Consider the following 21,271-nt stretch of genomic DNA (forward strand, 5'->3'; position numbering starts at 1 on the left):
CAAGCCCTAGCTTGAAGATTGATTCTTGCCCCTTGTTTCCATAGGCTAGAAACCTCACTGGGATCATTGCATTATCTTTCATTGAAAATTCCTTGCTTGATCCCCTTCTTCCCCTTGATTAGGTCAAGTCTATCATTGGTTGTTAAACCCCACCCCCTTCCTAACACGGGTCCACTTGGTCTTGTGTGGTCCCAACTTATTGAAGCCAATTTCACAAAGACCACTTGGAAGCCAAGTTTCCACAAGGATTTTAGGAGCTAAGAATCTTCTTTACAAGTCATATACTCAAACCCTAGCTCTTAGAGTTCCCCTAAGCCTTTCCTAGAGAGCCTTTCATCTTGCTTTCAAGGCAAGCAAGCCATATATTTGAGCCTCTCTTGTGAAAAGGCTTTTAGGATCACCTATCATCCTATCATTGATCCATTCAATTTCGTGATCCTTATTATAAGGGGTCTCCTCCCATCGGGGAAAGGTTGTAAAGAGTAGGGAGCCTTAGTCAAGGTGACAGTGGGCTATTGCTCTATTGTTGCCTTGACCTAGTGGTAGCCTTTTAAGGATCCCCTTTTAGGACCCCTACTAGTTTGAGCTGTAACAGGCCCATAAACCCTCTTGGGGAGGGCAACCTACCTTTTCAGATGTGTATTGATATACTTTAAATTATCACCATATATCATAATGGTGAGTTATTGCTATCTCTAGAAGCACCATATCTAGTGCACCCTTTTGTCGTCTTGTTGTGACCTTTGTGCTTGGTTATTTGTCTATAGTGCTCTTATGGTCTCCTACTCTAGCTCATCGAAGGTTTAGTTCTGGTGGACTTTCTCACTCATCATCAGGCATCGCTTTCTCCTTTATATTGAAGGTGTTAGGGTTTGAGGGTAGTTCCACACGATCCTTGCTTTCTCTTGTGATCCCAAAAATATTTCCAGTCATATTGCCTTATTTTGGTCATCATTGGACTTTTTTCAGAAAGAAAAATAAAACGTTGGATTTTCATTAAAAAACCAGTACATGTGCATAGTATGCTCCAAAATCATCTATACCAAGGCCTTATCATTGCCAATAAAGGACAAAATTTCCACATAAAGATCTCGTCCCATACAAAAAACCAAAAGAGCATATACATAGGCCACAAGCATTTCCAACTAAAGACTGACAATAATACCCAAAACAATGTACGCAAATAGTTTACCAATGGGAGATATTTCCAAACATCGATTGAGATCACCATCAGTGATCAAAAGAACACCCTCCTCTTGCATCACACCAATATGCCAGGGGCAGAAATGTATAGAATCAAGGGCAACCAAAAGTCCTATTTTTGAAATTCCATCTACCACAGTGTTGAGCTCTCTGTAAACATGATTAAATGAGATGTTAGCAAAAGCCTTCTTCAAGTTCTCAACACAGAGCAGCGAGTTTTTCAGATTTGGAATGGCAATATTTACCCGACCATTAATCCATTCAATGATACTTTTCGCATCTCCCAGTATAGAAATATTGTCAATCTGCATTCTCCTAACATTATACAAGTGCCCCCACAAAGTAATAACCTCAGCTCTAGTGTTATTTCCTCTGCCATCCTACCAATTAAATTGAAACTGCACAACAAAGTTAATGCGAAAGACCACCCCACGACTGCATCTACCCAATTGGGAGGTGCCATCGAAGTATCCAACCGCTCTATTGACCATTTGATTTCCAATTATGGTTTTCTTGGGCTTCAAAGTTCATTGGCTTCTATGCACTCAAAAAAAAGAGCACAAATACGTGAAGAAATACAACCAATGTCCAGTTGACGACCATATTTCCCAGATGATAAACAATGGAAGAGTCCTGTGTAGAACCCATCTTCTGAACCACCATTTGAGACATTTCTCCACCGATATAAAGGACCATCTCGAGTGTAATTGAAAGCCTTGAGAACCTGAATCCATATCACTATGGAAAAAGGGCATTGTAGGAATATATATAAACATGCTCAGTCAACTCCTTGCAAAAATAACGACGACACTGTCCACTAAAGCCATGTTTATATAAATTATCCCACGTGAGAGTCAAATTCTTATAGGCCAGCCAAACGAAATTAGTAATCTTCAATGGGACATTCCAACACCAAGACTCTTTATACCAGCGTTGGTTCTGATTTTTATGGATTGCTTTTTGAATGTATTTGTATACCTCAACCACCACCAGTTTCTCACTCATCATCAGGCATCGTTTTCTCCTTTATGTTGAAGGTGTTAGGGTTTGAGGGCAGTTCCACACGATCCTTTCTTTTTCTTGTGATCCCAAAAATATTTTCAGACATATTGCCTTATTTTGGTCATCATTGGACTTTTTTCAGGAAGAAAAATAAAACGTTGGATTCTCATTAAAAAAAACCAATACATATGCATAGTATGCTTCAAAATCATCTATACCAAGGCCTTATCATTTCCAATAAAGGACAAACTTTCCACATAAAGGTTTCATCCCATACAAAAAACCAAAATATACTAACCAAAATCTACAATAAAGAGCATATACAAAGGACACAAGAATTTCCAACAAAAGACTGACAATAATACCCAAAACAATGTACGCATATAGTTTACCAATGGGGGATATTTCAAACATTGACTGAGATCACCATCAGTGCATCAAAAGAACACCCTCCTCTTGCATCACACCATTATGCCAGGGGCAGAAATGTATAGAATCAAGGGCAACCAAAATTCCTCTTTTTGAAATTCCATCTACCACAGCGTTGAGCTCTCTGTAGACATGATTAAATGAGATGTTAGCAAAAGCCTTCTTCAAGTTCTCAATACATAGCAGCTAGTTTTTCAGATTTGGAATGGCAATATTTACCCGACCATTAATCCATTCAATTATACCTTTCGCATCTCCCAGTATAGAAATATTGTCAATCTGCATTCTCCTAAAATTATACAGGTGCCCCCACAGACTTATAACCTTAGCTCTAGTGTTAGTTCCTCTGCCACCCTACCAATTAAATTGAAACTCCACAACAAAGTTAATGCGAAATACCACCCTACAACTACATCTACCCAATTGGGAGGTGCCATCAAAGTATCCAACCGTTCTGTTGACCTTTTGATTTACAATTATGGTTTTCTTAGGCTTCAAAGTCTTCATTGGCTTCTACGCACTCACAAAAAAGAGCACAAATACGTGAAGAAATACAACCAATGTCCAGTTGACGACCCTCAAAATGGCAGTAGTTCTAGCACACCATATTTCCCAGATGATAAACAATGGAAGAGTCCTGTGTCGAACCCATCTTCTGAACCACCATTTGAGACATTCCTCCACCGATATAAAGGACCATCCCGAGTGTAATTGAAAAGTCTTGAGAACATGAATCCATATCGCTATGGAAAAAGGCATTGTAGGAATATATGTAACCCAAGCTCAATAGAATCCTTGCAAAAATAACGACGACACAGTCCACTAAAGCCATGTTTATACAAATTATCCCACATGAGAGTAAAATTCTTCTAGGCCAGCCAAATGAAATTAGTAATCTTCAATGGGACATTCCATGACCAAGACTCATTATACCAGCATTGGTTCTGATTTTTATGGGTTCCTTTTTGAATGTATTTGTATACGTCAGCCACCGCCAGTTGGCCCTCCTTCCTTGACCCATTCCAACTCAACACCATCACCAACATCATCATGAGTGATGCCCGCCAATATAAGATCAGACACATATTGGTCCCCACCGAACAGCGTGCGCCTCCGACGAGGGCTATCTGATCTGTCCATTTCCAAATTGGATAAGAAAATGGATTTCCCAATCTTTCATAAGTTTGAACAAGAAAAAATATACCTTTTTCATGTAAAACGTCTATGAGTTCCACAGTTAGACTAAAATTCATCATACCATGAATGGGGTCAATTCCAGTAAGGATCCTACCTTCATTCCCAAAATTCCACTGAAGGTTACTCAAAAGCTACCTTTTAATTTTTGTGAAACTGTTCCAAAGATGTGACCCATATCTTTTTACATCATTTTTAGATCTAACCCATGTTGAAAAGTGTAACTAGGTTCGGTCTTCATAATGACATGTAATTATGATTTTATGTAATGAGATGTAAAGAAGGAAAAATAAAATTATTGTATTGACTTGCTACATGGGTTTCGTGAGCAAGAGATTTTATTTTTGAAGTCAAGACTCCCATTGATATTCTTTGGGATTTATTTGTCATCTAGTCATAAAATGATAATCATTGCCATGTAATGAAGTCATGTTACACTCTGTAAAAAGTCAATATTGTCTATGTAAAGTATCATCCAAGAACTCGTCACTCATCCTCTTCAAGTCGACCTACAACAATGGAAGAACATGCTAGAAGAAGTTGGCCTAACCTCCAGCTATCATGTCAGCCTAAAGGACATATGATGAAGCAAGCAACTCGATAAGCTTTCGATAAAGCAGAAGTGCGAAGAAAGAGTAAAGGAGTGCGAAGAAGGGGCTGCAAAGAGAACTACCAAGGAAGGACAAGAAGGTTTCTTCTGGGCATATCAAAGAGAGATTCTTCTGGACCAATAAAGAAAGAGATCCTTCTACGCAATGTGAACGAAATGGTTCTTCTGGGGCAACAAAGGAAGTTTCTTCTGGGGCAACAAAGGAAGTTTCTTCTGGGCAACAAAAGAAGGATTCTTCTGGGCGACTGAGATAGAGATCTAGAGACCGAGTTTCTCTATAAAATATCAGTGAAAGCCTAGAGACCGAGATTCTCTAGAGGAAGCCGAGAAAGAGCAGTGTGAAGAATAAAGGTCGAGTTTCTCTAGGAGCCGAGAAGAGCGATTCGAGATCAAGAAGGAAGTCGAGAGAAGGAAGAGGCAGAGCATCAAGGTTAGTGGCAAGGTTCTTGGCAGGATACTAGAGTTAAGGGCTTGTGTCATGGTCTTGTTACTCGTCATTTGAAGATCTAGAAGAAGAATCTTGATTGGGTTTTCCTCTCAAGTGGTGAGAGGTTTTGGCCCTGGCTAACAAGCCTACTTACCATGTCACTTGTCTTTTATTGTGCATATTGGTAATTGTCTTGATGAAAAGAATACAATAATAACATAATGAAGAAAATATCATAAGCTAAGAAGTAGAAGTATATCACAAGCAATTATCAAGCAGACAAATCTTTTAACTACCCATGACCTAGATTTCTCAACATGGTATCAAAACTTAGGTGATGAAGTCAAGAAGCTTGATGAAGTCATTGATCATGTCCATGGAAAGGTCTCCAAGCCATCCAAGGAACAAGCATTATCTAAATACATGGAAAGGGATCTCAAGGCTCAAAATACTCTTAAGGAGTCTACCAAAGATCCTCTTATTCCCTATGTAGCCGAGTTGGAGACATCTAAAGAAATATATGATAAGGTGATAGAACTTTTCTCTAAGAGCACAATAGAAAAGATCATACCACTTAGCTATGATCGATATAAATTGAAGGTGTCAAAGGATGAACGAATATCATTGTATCTTTCAAAAGCATCTCAAATAAAAGGGCAATTGTACGATCTAGGAGAGATGGTATCTGATAACAAAATAATCTTTGTTATTCTAAATGCATTGACTGATGAGCAAAGTAACCTCATATCTACTAGTGAAGTGGAAGCTATCCCATTCATCAAATTATGGTCTCTCTGCAAGGCAGAAGAAGACAACTTGAAGAAAGAAAGTAACAAAAGCTCAAATAGAAGGGATCAATCACTGACAAGAAGAAAAGGGAAATTTGGAAAGTTTGATTATCCAAACAAAGAGAAGAACATGACTAAGGAAAGATGATATGGTTGTCAGAAACTTGGGCATTATAAGAAGAAATTGTCCTAAACGTAAAAGGGATAGGGACAAAGCCCATATTAAAGAAGTGAAAGAACCTACGACAAAGAAGCTTAATAAGGAAGAAGAAAAAAGATCTTTGTTATGACTGAGATGATCTTCTTCACTATAAGGTACTTTTCACTTGTAGCCTATAGATAGAAAGCAATGTAAATAAGATAGGATGCATCAGATTAGAAAGTCAAAGTAGCATCGTGATAGAAGCATCAGAAGTAAGAGCTCTTGGAAACCTCATTGAAGTAGAGGTCATCATCGAATGGGATCATCATACATTAGTCAATAAGGAAACATATGCTAAGTAAGGATACGAAAGATCCTCAAGTCTCTCTGATGGAATCCTTATCAAAGGATTCGCCGATTTAGAAAGGAAGCAAGAGTTTCATCAAGAATTCCAACTCGTAAGGATTCAAGGGATGATGGTATGATGGCATAGCAGGAAAAAGGTCTAAAGGTTAAAATTCATTCATTCAAATGAAGTTGCTACTTGAAGTATGGATGACCGGAAAGATAACATATGTATGCTTACATAGATTATTATGAAAGTCATGCCATATGGTTGCAGATAATATGGATCACTATTTCCATCTTGGGAAATATGATCGAAAGAAGAAAGGATCTCCTCCTCTGAAAGATTGCAGAAAAGCATAAGTCACACTAGATGAAATCAACACAATATGTTCTCATATGAATCATGAGGACACTGACTACAATTGATGAACTGATTAGAAGCTACTGGGAATAAAGTGTGTGAAAAGAAAGGAAGAGATTGTGAAAATATGCAACAAAGGTAGAAGGCATTCAACATCCGAAGTCCAAGACAATTTGACTAGAATGTCTCCCAGAAAGATATGAAGACTCTAATAGGAGTCAGAAAAAGATGGAGACCCTTGACAATAGATATCTTTGGGAAATGTGTATACGAGTCGGAAAAAGATGGAGACCCTTGACAATAGATATCTTTGAAAAATGTGTCAATCTACATGCAAGATTTTGATACCTACAAGAAGATGTCATGATGAAAGACCATCACAAAAGTAATCTTCATTTAAGTGTTCATTTATTTTTGAACTAATATCTAGATGGGTTTATGTAGGACTGCCAAAGGGAAGATTTGTGGATGACTTCCAAGAGGACCATATTGAAGAATATAAGATCCTTCCAGAAAATATGGCATGAAGGCAGAATGGCATAAAAGCAAAGGCCAGATGGAAAATTTGATGGATCACTTTTTGATCAGGTGAGGACATGACTAACTCGTGGATAGAAGGGATGGACAGTCTGTGCCCTATGAAGAAGTCCCCGAAAGATAAAGACTCCAGAACAAAAAGAAATTGATGACATCGAAGAAAAGAGGAGTTCTTCAGGCAGCTGGTTGTTTCACAAGGAGATGTTATAGGTTCCTAGTTAAGAGGGAGTCAGAAAAAGAAGTTTCTTCCTTGGAAGAAACTTGGATATTCCTAAGCCAAGAGGCAGCTTAGGTACATTCCTTTTTCTAGAATGAGCACATTCCTTATTGAAATATGGCCTCCTTATTTGAGAGGGAGAGATAGACATGACATTCTGGTCTTCACCTGGGAATACAGAATGGAGGATTGGGTAATTACTTGGCATCCGATGCTCTTTGAGGATGAGATAGGACATCCAACAGAAAGAGCAGTCATGGAGGGCCGATATTCTTTAAGGGCTGAGAGAACTCGGGTGGGGTATGTTCCGAGAGAGATAATGATAAAGGTGTCTATAAATAATTGATCTCGCCAGCATTGAGCTTAGATCTTGTGGGGATAAGGAGTTGTTAGTCAAGGCCTTGCTATGTAGCAATGTTGGTTGATATGATGCTATACAAATGAATTACCAATCCGAATTCTTCTTATGAGATTGAGAAAATCCATGTACCATTATGAATACCTCCCTAGTTAAGTGGGAGTGTTGAGAAGTGTAACTAGGTTCAGTGTTCATAATGACATGTAATTATGATTTTATGTAATGAGATGTAAAGAAGTAAAAATAAAATTATTGTATTGACTTGCTACATGGGTTTTATGAGCAAAAGATTTTGTTTTTGAAGTCAAGACTCCCAATGAGAGTCTTTAGGATTTATTTGTCATCTAGTCATAAAATGATAGAGTCATTGTCATGTAATTAAGTAATGTTACACTTTGTAAAAGGTCAATATTGTCTATGTAAAGTTTCCTTCAAGAACTTGTCACTCATCCTCTTCAAGTCAGCCTACAAAGATGAAAGAACATGCTTGAAGAAGTCATCCTAACCTCCAGCGATCATGTTAACCTAAAGGACATATGATGAGGTGTATATATAGCCACACTCGGCCTCCATTAGAGGCAAGCAACTCGACAAGCTTTTAGTAACGCAGAAGTGCGAAGAAAGGGTAAAGAAGGAGTGCGAAGAAGGGGCTGCAAAGAGAAGTACGAAAGAAGGACGAGAATGTTTCTTCAGGGCATATCGAAGAGAGATTCTTCTGGATCATTGAAGAAAGAGATTCTTCTACGCAGTGTGAAGGAAAGGGTTCTTCTGGGGCAAAGAAGGAAGTTTCTTCTGGGGAAGCGAAGAAGAAGGTTTCATCTAGGCAACAAAAGAAAGATTCTTCTAGGTGACCGAGATAGAGATCTAGAGACCGAGTTTCTCTAGAGAAGATCAGTGAAATACTAGCAACCGATTTTCTCTAAAGGAAGCCGAGAAAGAGTAGTGTGAAAAATAGAGACGGAGTTTCTCTAAAAGGAGCCGAGAAGACCAATTCAAGATTAAGAAGGAAATTGAGAGAAGGAAGAGGCAGAGCATCAAGGTTAGTAACAAGGTTCTTAGGAGGATACTAGAGTCAAGGATCTGTGTCATGGTCTTCGTGCTCATCAATTGAATATCTAGAAGAAAAATTTTGATCGGGTTTTCCTCTCAAGTGGTGAGAGGTTTTGGCCCTAGCTAACAAGCCTACATACTGTGTCACTTGTCTTTTATTGTGCATATTGGTAATTGCCTTGATGAAAAGAGTGCGATGAAAAGAGCACAATAACAACATAACAAAGAAAAGATCATAGGCTAAGAAGTAAAAGTATATCACAAGCAATTATCAAGCAAAGAAATATTTTAACTATCCATGCCCTAGATTTCTCAACAACCCAGCCCATAAGAGACATCTCATTCATATATTTTCATTTTATGCTTTCTTGCCAAATGTCGATGACATTGCCACTTATGGCTCTCCATAAACTCTTCGCAATAAGACCCACCCACAAATCTTAATGTCTAGCAGACCCCATCTGCCATGTTCTTTCCCTCGAGATATGGAATCCAGACAAACCAGATAGAACTTTTTCTCCCCCCTAACACCTGATCATAAGAAACTTGCGAAAATGGTCTTATTCTTCTGAATTTATCTTGTTGGGTGACATATATAAATGCATCCAATAAATTGAGATATGTTGAAGGACTGATTGCACCATTGTATACCTGCCCCCCATAGATAGCCATCTACTATGTGTCTAGAGAGTCATCCTCTTCTCAAATTTGAAAAGAAGCTAGTGCCAATCATTGATTCTGTATTTATTTGGTTTCAGTTTAATGCCCAGATATGCAAAACCATCTTCCAGCTCTGAGGTAGACACTACAAATAACTAAGCAATTTCCACGCCCACATCCTTGTTGCCATAACACTGAATCAGCAGGGACTTCTAGTTATTTAAAAATAGGCCAAATGCATCTCCAAATTTCATGATGATTGTGAAGAGAATCCTCCATTGGGGCATAGAGACCTGTCCAAAAATAAGCACATCGTCCATGAACATTAAATGAGAAATAGAAACATCTGTGTTTACCTGGAAACCACAAAAGAGACCCTCTTGCTAAGCAAGCATGATCTTTCTGCTCAGTCCGTGTATGACTAGTAGAAGCAACAGGGGACAGGGAACAACCTTGTCGAAGTCTTCTGAAGGCCCTAAAAACCTGTGTTGGGAAACCATTAACCAGCACTGCATATTGAACAGAAGAAATACAAGCCATAATCCAATCAACATTGTCAATAGATAGACCAATCTCCATTACAATCATTCGAAGGAAGTTCCAGTCAACAGAGTCGTATGCTTTATGCAAATCCACCTTTACGACCAAGGCATCTTTCTTTTTGGTCTTGATAGAATGTATAAATTATTGCACTATGGCAACATCATATTGAACAAAAAGCTTCTCCTTGATCCGAAAAGCAATAATTTTTTATATCAGTTTGTATCATTGTATGTAATATTACATAATGAAATAAGACAATAATCTCGGAAAGACGGTGGACCAGATGATTTCAGGATCAACACAATAAATGTAGACTTTATCGCACTAGTCACTTCACGAGAAAACCTGGACGACTCCACCATCGCTAAAATATATTTTCCCATAATATCCAAGAAATGCAAGAAGATTTCCACTGTCCAGCCATCTGGCCCAGGACATTTATCACAGGAAAAAGATCAAAGAACCCTTGAAATCTCCTCCAACGTGCCAGGTTGACCAATAACCTCATTGTCGGCATCCAAGAACATCTTAGGATATGCATCCATGAACCACAACTGACTGTTAAAATCCTCCGGCAATCTCTTCTCATTCCAGAGACTAACTAGGCCAAGACAAGGCCAGCAGATGACTGTGCATTCTCAACGTCTTAAGAAACAGAGGAACACTACTTGCACATGCATGAACACAAGTGATATTTCAATGCACATTTCCGTTTTAAATTTTATATCAAATAGGACAAAGTGGTAAAGATTTGAAAATTGGCATTGCAGATATTCCCAAAATTTCTATGACATATTCATACCAAAAAAATTTCCAAGCCAACAATTCCAAGGATAGAGTTACCTACAAGTTGAAACTGCTAAAATGCACTCCACCAAGATAAGATTTGGCTTAGGAGACTGTCTGAAATGTTTTCACATGAATTAATTTTTAAAATAACAACTATTAATATTGCCATTTTCAGTATAAGATGCCTCTGCAACTTAAATTCTGGACAGTTGACTTGCATATGGTGGAGCACAACTAATATATAGAACAATCAGTAATCATTTACCATGTTTTTCCAAAAGTATGGACAAGGAAATGTTAACCTTTGATCTACAAACAGAAATTATGGGTAGATAGCTTGGGCAAGGAAACTAAAATACTGCAATACAATTGGATTTGAAGTAATTTGGTCTGCATTAAATAAAACAGTGTAGTTTGAAATGTCATCAACTGGTTTAATGAATCTCAAAGATGCCACACACACTGCAACCAATTCTTGAAGAAATTTTGGAACTCAAACAGGCTTATAACTTTAACTCATGCTGTCACATTTACGGAGAAAGGAATTCTGCAGCAGATCTTTTATCCAAAGAAGGCACTCAACAGGTTTTGGGGGACTGGCAGGTCACTGAACATGTTGATGGGGCAAGATCACAATTTCCGTCATCAGTCTTTCATAGATAGCTAATCTACAAGTGCAGAAGTCTTATTTTTGTTTTGTTTTATGATAGTAGGATCTTGTTATTTATGTATACTGTTTTTAAACAAGTAGGATATTCTGATACAGACTTGTATTTATGAACAGTATATATCTTTTTTATTTTTATCTTTTGAGGACTCAGGGGCTAGTTTCATTATAGCCCAGTCAGTTTTTTTGTAGACATTATATGCACTCCCTGCAGGTACATTTTATTTTGAATGCACTACAGTGCATCTGCAAATGTAACATTTTATTTCTTTTTAATAGAAAGATACGATTTTTCTTCGGAATAAAGGCACTGTAGTTTGAAATCAAATCAAAGTGAAGACTTGTCATCAAATGTTTCAGTGGAAAAAAGAACATAAAGGCATTGATTTAACAATCTTTTCAAGATATTGTATGTGCATTCACATCCCATTCAATGCACATACGATACCAAATAATGCCCATTGTCAATTTAAGAAGATAAAACAGCAGCAATAAAGTCGTTAATGCTTGTTAGAGGAGTAAATTACCTTTGTGATAAATACGAAGATATATCCTTGATAGCTTCTTTATTGTTACCGCCATACTTAGGATCTGCATCAGAATATGAGAATCAAGCACTTAGTAATCACATTAGCAATCAACCAAATATATATGGTATTACTCTTCCCAGATATTTAAAAAATTTCCAGCAATATGCTACTGCTCTTATGGCTATTGCTCAGTTACCTAAAACCTTAGAAAAAAGTTATAAAAAGCACATCATTGACTTGAAATACAGGATAATTGGTAGGTTGGAGAGTTACAAGAGGCATGCACAACAGGTCTTAACCAGCATTATAAGATTTACCACCCTGATTTTTGGTGCAGTTCAGAATCATGGATTCACTGATCTGCACCTGAATCTCCAGGATCCAGCAGTATTTGCTGACAGATACACTTAACAATTTGAGGCAAATATCTAAAGAAGTAACACATACCAACCAACATCTGCTCTTAACAAGAGTTACCTAATTCACCACCCTAAAATGGAAAATAGGTTAACTTTTCAGTGTAGATCAGTATCACACATTTGCTGATCCACATCAGAATCTCCAGGATCCAGTAGTGTTTGCTACAAGTTCCATTTCAAGCAACTAGGGAACTGTAGAACCATTCCATGCTGCAGAAAATGGCTACTGTGTAAGCTAAAAAAATTAAGAATGCCAGAATTCAACCCAGCATTTCCTGAGGTAACGGAAAAGGGACTCCACATGGCCTCACGCCCATCAGCTCAGAAATATCCCATCGATTCTCTTCTCCGAAAGTAAGGAGCAAAGATGATCAGGAAGAAGAAGGAAAACTCAAGGGGAAGGTGATTACCGAATTACAGCAAATGCAAGAAAAAACTTGGCAGGGTCTAAAGCCTATTTGCAGCAAGCGAAAAGAAAATTTTACAGGGTCAAATACAATGTTTAAAGCCAACCAGCTTTGGATTCCTAGCCATTTAGATGTAAATCTATCAGCGAAAAAGATGTCTCAGTTCCAAAGGAACCATATCGATGCACAGTTAACCAAGTTAGACCAGGGTTACCTATTTCACCACCCTAAAATGGCAAATTGGTTAAACTTTCTTTGCAGATCAGTATCACAGATTTTCTGATCCACACCAGAATCTCCAGGATCCAGTAGTGTTTGCTACCAGATCCATTTCAACCAACTCGGGAACTCTAGAACCATTCCATGCTGCAGAAAATAGCTATTGTGTAAGCATAAAAACAAAAACAAAAAACAAGAAAATGCCAGAATTAAAACCAGCATATTTTGAGGTAAAGGAAGAGGGACTCCACATGGCCTCACGTCCATCAGCTCAGAAAATCTCTTGCCCTCAAACCAGCGTAAGTGGTGGTAATCAAAATTAGCAGAAATATCCCATCAATTCTCTTCTCTGAAAGAGAGGCACAAAGATAAGGAAGAAGAATAAAAACACAAGGTGATTACTTAATTACAGCAAGTGCAAGAAAAAACTTGGCAGGGTCTAAAGCCTATTTGCAGCAAGTGAAAAGAAAATGTTTACAAGGTCATAAACAATGGTTAAAGCCATGTAGCTTTGGATTCCTAGCCGTTTAGATGTAAATCTATCAACAAAAAGGATGCATCCCATTTCCAAAAGGAACATGATGATGCACAGTTAGCCGAGGAAGAAAGTAAGTGCAGCAAGCATGCTCTAAGAGGTTCAGGAAAGGGACATTAAATTTGCTCAATTGTTGAATAAACACAGAGAAGATTCAACACCGGACATTTTGCAAGAACGGTTGCCTTGGATGGAAGAGATGAGGCAATAGTAGAGTTCGAGTTGGATGACAAGAAATGGTTTAAGCTGATGTTTCTTCATCTCTTTCATCTTTTCACGGATTATTGGGATTTTGCAAGTATTGCCATTAGGTTTGCTGCTGAAAAAATCTTTATAGAAAGGGCAGATTTGTCCCACAAGGAGAGATTAGGATTGAGGTCAGATTTGTTGCATGCCATTTTCCGTCTATGGAACAAATATCATACACATTCTCTCTTTGGCAACATTTACAAAGATTTTTCTTGTAGCTATGGATGTCCGAGAGCTAAAGAACTACTTTCCAGAGTTTAGCACAGGAAGTGGCACTTTGAAAATGAACAGCACATGTTGATAGGGGCACTACTACACCCATTGCATGGTGGTCATATCATGGTTCTTAAATTCCAGAATTGTAGAGACCTGAACCTAGAGTTCTTTAACAAGTTGCCAACTCTTCAAGAGAATAATCGAACCAATGTATTTATGGGTTCATCCTTTGGGTAAAGAGAAACAAACTTGCATCAACAAAGGCAAAAGATCATATTTAAACTCAACTGAATATTTGCCTTATCTCCTGATTGAAGATTGTAAAATCAAACCTTCAAGCTGTGGGATGTGAACATTGAAGATGGGGACTTTGACACCCTTGAGTGCATTATCTCTGCCTTGGATCCACCATTCCTTCCGAAGGTCTGTAAACAAAGTGGTATTAGAGCGAGCTTTCTAAGAGCCGAGGAAGAACTAAGGTCTCCGAGAGCATGCAGCTGCAGTCTGCATGAGAAGTTAAGAATTCTTTTTTGTGTGAGGGGGAAAGGGCCATTGCCCCGGCACAATTGCCGTAAGTTGACCGGACTGTAACCAGTCCTACAAGCCGCTCTGTGTGAGAATGTCTGGCTCCACCACTGCCAAGCGACAAGCCACAACAAGCTGGTCGATGAGTTTTGAGCAGAGCTGCTGAATAGAGCTGTCAATTTTTTTAAACCAACCAGAGGGCCGAAGCCCTAAGATTATAAGCCACCATCTTAAGCCGCGAGTATTCAGCCAGATCCTTTGCAAGTAATTTTTGGGGTACGTGAACGCACCACTGTGAGTGACATTATTTTATTTATTCAAAGTGCGACAATATTTTATTTATTCCAAAGTGCTGTAAGGTATTGTTTAATGCAGTGCGAGATTTTTAAAATAAAAACAGTTTTTTTACCATATTGTATTAGAAAAACATAAAAGGGTTCATTTCAAAAATAAAAGTCAAAACTTGTTTTATAAAGGAGAAGAGATTTACTAACGAGCCTGGCCATACATATTTGTGGAAGACTTTTAAAGTGATTTTTGAGTTTTTATTAAAACATATCTTCAGAGAGACTTTTTTAAGTGATTGTTCATAAAGATTGTAACTTACAGCGGAGCGCATGCTAAAAAGTTAAAACCATATTTTTTTCGGGGGCGATATGGAAAGAAGATTCACACAATAAAAAAGAAGACAAAAGACAGAAGAAAGATGGCAGTCATGGGTCGCCAAGCAAAACTGAAGCAGACCAACAAAAAAATCGAAAGTAAGAGCCAAAGTATTTCCAAGAGCTCATAGAGGTTCTTGCCGCAGCTGAGGCATCTAAAAGACAAGTAGATGAAGCAGAACAATTCGAGGATGAATAGATCGGGATGGATTTGGTAACATTTTCAAATTTACTGTTAAAAAAATTGATTTTTTGATTGTCAAAATGAAATGTTTTCTTCGATGTAAAGAGTTGATTGAATACCAGTCTAATAACCCATATGATGAAGTATGTGATGCATTACTATTGGATTTTATAAAACAAGGATTGGAAGAGAAGTTTCTGTGAAAGGTAGCAAAAGCTACATTTTCCCAGGAAGCATGGAAGATCATAAAAGCAGAAATTTGGTACAAAGGAAAATGGCATGCAACAACAAGTGTCACAATCTATTGAAGAATCAATAGAGGATTCAACGGCAGGTCTGAGAGTAAATGTGCAAGACTCTAGGAGGACAACAGAGCTTGGAGAATCCCACTCAAATGTGGATGTTGGCCGTGAAGACTATAAAAAGGTCATAGAAAAGACGTGCATATGGATCAAAAGGCCGTAGAAAAGATTGCAGAGAGAGAAATTGAACCTCAATGTGTGAAGCAGAGCAAGAACATATAAATGCTTGAGAACTCTACTATAACATGGATTATGAAGATCATGGTGAATCCCACTTTGACAAGACACTGTGGATAATGATTGCAAGGTGACTTGTGAATTGGAGATTCCAGCAATAGACCTTGATGATGATGGTGAAAGTTACAATAAAGCAGTGAATAACATGTGCGATCTAGTTGGTAAGATTGCAACTGATGATGACCTCTTTGCATTAGAGATTGTGACATTTATGTTTGAGAATGACATAGAAAGTTTGTCATATAAGTAATGGTTTGCGGAGTTGAGAGTGCATCTCTTGTGAATTCAACAGCAGCTGATGAATTTGATGAAGTTTAAATTGTTAATGGGCATATGCATGTTAAGGTATCTCACCAGAGAGTGGATGAAGATTATGTTGATGACATTTGTGGTCTCTTTCTTTAAATAGGGATTGATTGTGGCAATATGGAAAGTTCCATGTTTGATGAAGAATTGAATGTTGAAGTTGTCACTGTAGTAGCAAGTTATGAAGCAAAAGTTGGAACTGCTCGTGAAGCAGGGTATGATCTAGAAACAGCTGACGATCAAGAAGAGGATAAAGTGATTCAAAGTCTTTGATGAAAATAACCACTGACTGCATAACAGTGGAAGATAGCCTCAATGCAGTAGAAGAGGCAGAGAAAAAAGAAGCAGCGGAGAAAGCTCTCAATGCAAATCATAATGAAGATGTTTTTAACATTGATTTTGAGTGTGCAGTTAAACAAAACAGCAGTGCAAAACAGCAGTGCAATTACAATTATAGCTAAAAGAAAAGATGAAGAAAAAGATAAATGAAAGGACATGGAAGTTTATGAAGACGGAGAAGAAAGCATTGAAAGAACATTTCAGCAATGGAATTAAGAAGAGATCAAATTCTACTATTATGAAATATGGCAGAAAGGAGATTGGGAATATGAAGCGCAAGATGCAAAGAGAAGTTCACAATTTGAAGATGAAGAGTCATGGCAACACTCAAGGAGTGAACGAACAAATACAAGAAAAGTCAAAGAAAATTACAGCAGCAACAAATGAAGAAATATAGAGCTTATAGCAAGAAAGCGCAACTGAGCATGAAGCAGTTTCGAGGGTATAGAATTTGGAGGAAACGAAAAAGAAAATCCAACATTGTAAAAAGTTTTCTGCGCCAATTTTTGATTGTAAGTCTAGCAGGCATAATCGCATCATGACTAAGTTAAGGTTGGGTCATACAGTTGTAATTAAGGGGGGGTGTTAAAAATAATAATTACTCCCGTATGCATGCAATGCATAAATAGTTGAGGAAAAGAAAAATGTTGAGATAAGTTAAAGCGATGTTAGAAAATTTTAGTTAAAGGATCAACTCTTAGTTTGCATGAGAACAAGAAAGTTAGAGCTTGCAAGATTCCGTAATTAGAAAGTCCCATGTTTATGGTTGGGTCATTGTAATGTGAAGCAAGAAGTGAGAAGAGTCGCAACTCGGTGGGATGTATAAGAGAGAATAATTAATGAATAGAAAATAGTTATTTAAAGATAAGTGAGAATGCAATCATCATCCACATGGTGGAAGAGGTAGATCAAGAGTCAGCGGTCGAGGGAGAATGAATGGTGGTCGGAGAGATGGCCAAAAAGATCAAAAACAAGAAAGTGGAAGCAAGTCGGTGTTAATCACGATTTTTTCACCAAAACGATTTAATCACCGATTTTTTCAGCAAATTTTTTATTTGAAAAATTCACGCGATCCAATCATTAAAAATCGTGGACGGCAAAAACAACAAGTTTAAAGGGCCAATTTTTGGTTTTTGTGTCATTTTTTTCAAACAGCGGGCAAGTTTGAGAGCTGAGGAGGAGAAGTCATCATCTACAAGGGCAGAAGAGAAGAAAAGCGAAGGAATTTAGCATCCCAAGCAAGAAAAAATCAAGTTTGGACCAAGTTTATTGAGCAAAGCGTTTCCCTGTATGGGCATCAAATTTGGCCCTTTTTTTGTTTTTGCTTGGGTTTCTATAACCCATTGATTTTCAATGATTTTTGAGTGGATTTGATTGTGTTTTTTTTCATTGTTGTTGCATAGAATGGAAAGGGCTCATTTTGGTCAAAAATGCAAAAACTTGATTGTTAGATTTATAAGTTTAATTTCTTCTTGTGCTCTAGTTTTTTTGCATCATTTTTGTTTGGGTTTGAATGTGCATTTTTTCCATCGTTGTTGCATTGAGTAGAAGTTTTTTTTGTCAAAAATTCAATGTGTTGTATGTAAATTTTATTTTTATTTTTTTAACTTGCAATTCTTCTTGTGCCCTAGGTTCAACTTCAAACTTCATCTTACATTAAAACTCAAGAGTTCAACAAAGTTACAAACATGCCAAGGAAATTGGACTCTCTGTGGAAATTTGGTGAACCTGATGAAGGGTTTGACAGATCAAACTTGACTTGCAAGTTATGTGGGCATCATATGATAGGGGTATACAAATTGAAGTATCACCTTACACAAATCCATAGACATGAGGTAGGGCCTTACTTAAATACAAATCCGAAAATCGTCCGAAGAGCCCTCAGATCATTGGAAGAGCAAACCAAATTGTCCAAGTCAGCTCTGAAGAGTCAACTAGCAGGGAGTAGAGTGTTAGGAGGTGAACATGAGAGTGGCACTGGTTCTACTTCAGCATCAGTATCTACAACCAACCCTAATGTTGCCTCCTCATGTTTTGTTCCTAGAACCACACGTGGGTCACAACCATCTATCTATTCAATTATTAAAAAAGGGAGAAAGAAGAGGGTGACAAGTTGTTAGGCAATTTTATTCTTTGGAATGATATTCCTTTCAATGTTCCAAGGAACAATGCATTTTTCCAGCCTGTTACTGATGTTATTGCAGTTGTTGGCCCAGGGTACAAAGTCCCTTCTTATGGTGACTTTAGAGGGCACATTCTTCAAAATGAAAAGGTTGACTGCACCAAGAGATTGGAGTTTAGAGCATCATGGGCACACACAAGATGCACTGTGATGTCAGATGGTTGGAATAATCAAAAGGGTAGAAGCCTTATAAACTTCTTGGCTAATTATGAAATTTGTTGATGCTTCTGCACATATCAAAGATGCACGATTATTATGTGATTTGTTGGATGTGTTTATTTTGAGAAAAGGAAAAATTCCTTTTGTCAAAGATATTTTTGAATCATCAAAAAGCATTACAAAATTTATATATAATCATGCATTTGTGCTTCATTTGATGAGAACATTCACCAACAACAAGGAGTTGGTGCGCCCTGCCATTACACGGTTTGCCACCAATTTCATATCTCTTCAATCCCTCTTGAATTCTATGTGAGATGTGAAGAGAATGTTTCTTTCATATGAGTGGTGTGCTTTGACATTTAACCACAAACCAGAGGGAGAGGCGATATGCAGATTAGTTTCATACCAGGAAAGCCTCGGGCGAGAGTGCAGGAGGTGTGCTGCATTACTGAACCTTTGGTAAAGGTTCTTCGATTAGTTGATGGTGAAAAGCCCGCAATGGGCTACTTGTATGAGGCCATGGATAGGGCCAAAGAATCCATTCAGACCTACTATAATGATAAGGGAGATGAGGGGTTTCATAAACAACTTCTCCTATGGAAAGTGATTGATGAACGATGGAACAATACACTCCATTGTCATATTCATGCTACAGGAATCTACCTGAACCCCGCATTTGCTTACTCCTGTGGGTTCTTATTTGATGCTAAGGTCATGAATGGATTCTTCACTTATGTTCAGAGGATGGTGTCATCTCCAAAGTACCCAATTTGTGAAGGCTTGCCATTCGAGTGCTCAGCGAAACATGTAGCTCCTTAGGATGCGAGTGCAACTAGAGTGTATTTGAAAAAATACACACCAAGAAGTGCAACAAGTTAAAACTTAAAATATTCCAAATTTCCAATTAATTTTTTGAATTCATTAAATAATATTTTTTTATAATTACTATTTTATTACCATTGTACAAGTTGGAGTGCCAGCGACTTAATGACATGGTCTACGTCTACTACAATCTTCGATTGTGGGTGAGGCAACTTGAGAGGACACTTGATGTGGAGGCCATTTCATTAGATGGGATTCACACCACTGTTGCATGGAGGGTTGAGGCCGAGAGGCCTCTCATGGAATCTGTCGTTGAATGGTTAGAGCAAGAGGTAGTGGAGGGTGTGGAGGAGGAGGTGACACCACCTACCCAAGCTACCCCTGTCACCAGTAGAGGATGTGGTCTACCTCCTGTAGCTCGTAGTTCTTCTGCTTCTAGAGCACAACAGGGTCCACTACCAACTCCACCGCCATCTACATCTAGAGGGAAAGCTATTGCAATTTCTCGCAAGAGGGGCAGAGGAAATCAATAGTATTAGTTATATGGTTCATTTCATTGTATATGACATTATGACTCGTGATATGAGATACATGATTATATTTTTTATTGATATTTTGAGGCTCAATTGGGACTCGGGATTACTATTCAGGACATGATTCACTGTTATGTGTGATGTAGCACTAGAAATGATATTAAATATCTTATATATTAGTTCTTTTATCATATTTATGTTTCAATGCATTTATTTTATGTTGTAGATGCTTTAGATATTAAAAATTTTGAAAAAAAAAAAGGATATTTTTGTATTTGCCGATTTTTTCCAGAATTTTCCGATTTTTTCCCGTCGTCGATTTAATCTCAATTGCGATGTTCGCAACACTGGAAGCTACAACAACAATCCAAGAGTCTATAAATCAAAGGTGAGATGTTATTATTACAATAAATTTGGTCACTATGCATGTGATTGCAGGAAGAAGATAGCTAATCAAAGAAAGCAAAGAGCAAATGTAACTATAGAAAATAGTTCATCCATGTTCCTAGCTTGTAATATAATGCATGATTCCTCTAATAATGTTTGGATATTAGAGGTAAAATTGGGGACTAACAAGACAGTGGATGTAGATGGCAAAGGAGTTGTCAACACACTGACCAAGTGGGGGTGTGAGGGGGGACGGCCAAGACAGTCTCAGAGGTATATTATGTTCCCCAAGTCTAAAACATAATCTGATAAGTGTTGATCAATTAATGCAAAAAGGATACAGAGTTATTTTTGAGGGACAAGATTGTCTTGTATATGACAAATCTCCAAGCAACCAGTTAATAAAAATGTGCAAATGATGAAGAACAAATTGTTCCCTCTGGGCATGAATTACATAAATCATGTCAGTTCTTTTAAGGTTGCATGTGTTTATGATTATTGGTTATGGCACCTTCAATTTGGACATCTGCATTTTTTTGGTTTGAGATTATTGCAATAAAAACAAACGGTTAGAGTATTACCTCTGTTAAAATTAGCAACTAAGGCCAAATTCCACTTTAAAAAGCTCATTTGATGTAGATAATGATTGCATTGAATTCCTCTTTTCGAGAGGACCAAAATTGATCTAAAAAGATCATCTAATTTCGACAAGCAGAGGTGTGTTTTTGAA

At 37.8% G+C, this 21,271-nt stretch overlaps 1 protein-coding gene across 2 annotated transcripts in view; it reads right to left on the reverse strand.

Moving 5' to 3' along the window:
• Positions 1 to 21,271, reverse strand: part of LOC149198765 (cyclin-dependent kinase F-4-like) — a 91,242-nt gene that overhangs the window by 20,709 nt on the left and 49,262 nt on the right. For both annotated transcript variants that reach the window (XM_089402154.1, XM_089402153.1), the window contains exon 19: positions 11,853 to 11,916. In XM_089402154.1, the coding sequence (XP_089258280.1) occupies positions 11,853 to 11,916 (64 nt within the window). The remainder of the gene's footprint in view (positions 1 to 11,852; positions 11,917 to 21,271) is intronic.

Source organism: Pinus tabuliformis, chromosome 2_1 (assembly GCF_031772625.1).
Source record: "Pinus tabuliformis cultivar Carrire ecotype Pingquan chromosome 2_1, CPIR1, whole genome shotgun sequence".
NCBI classification, from domain to species: domain Eukaryota; kingdom Viridiplantae; phylum Streptophyta; class Pinopsida; order Pinales; family Pinaceae; genus Pinus; species Pinus tabuliformis.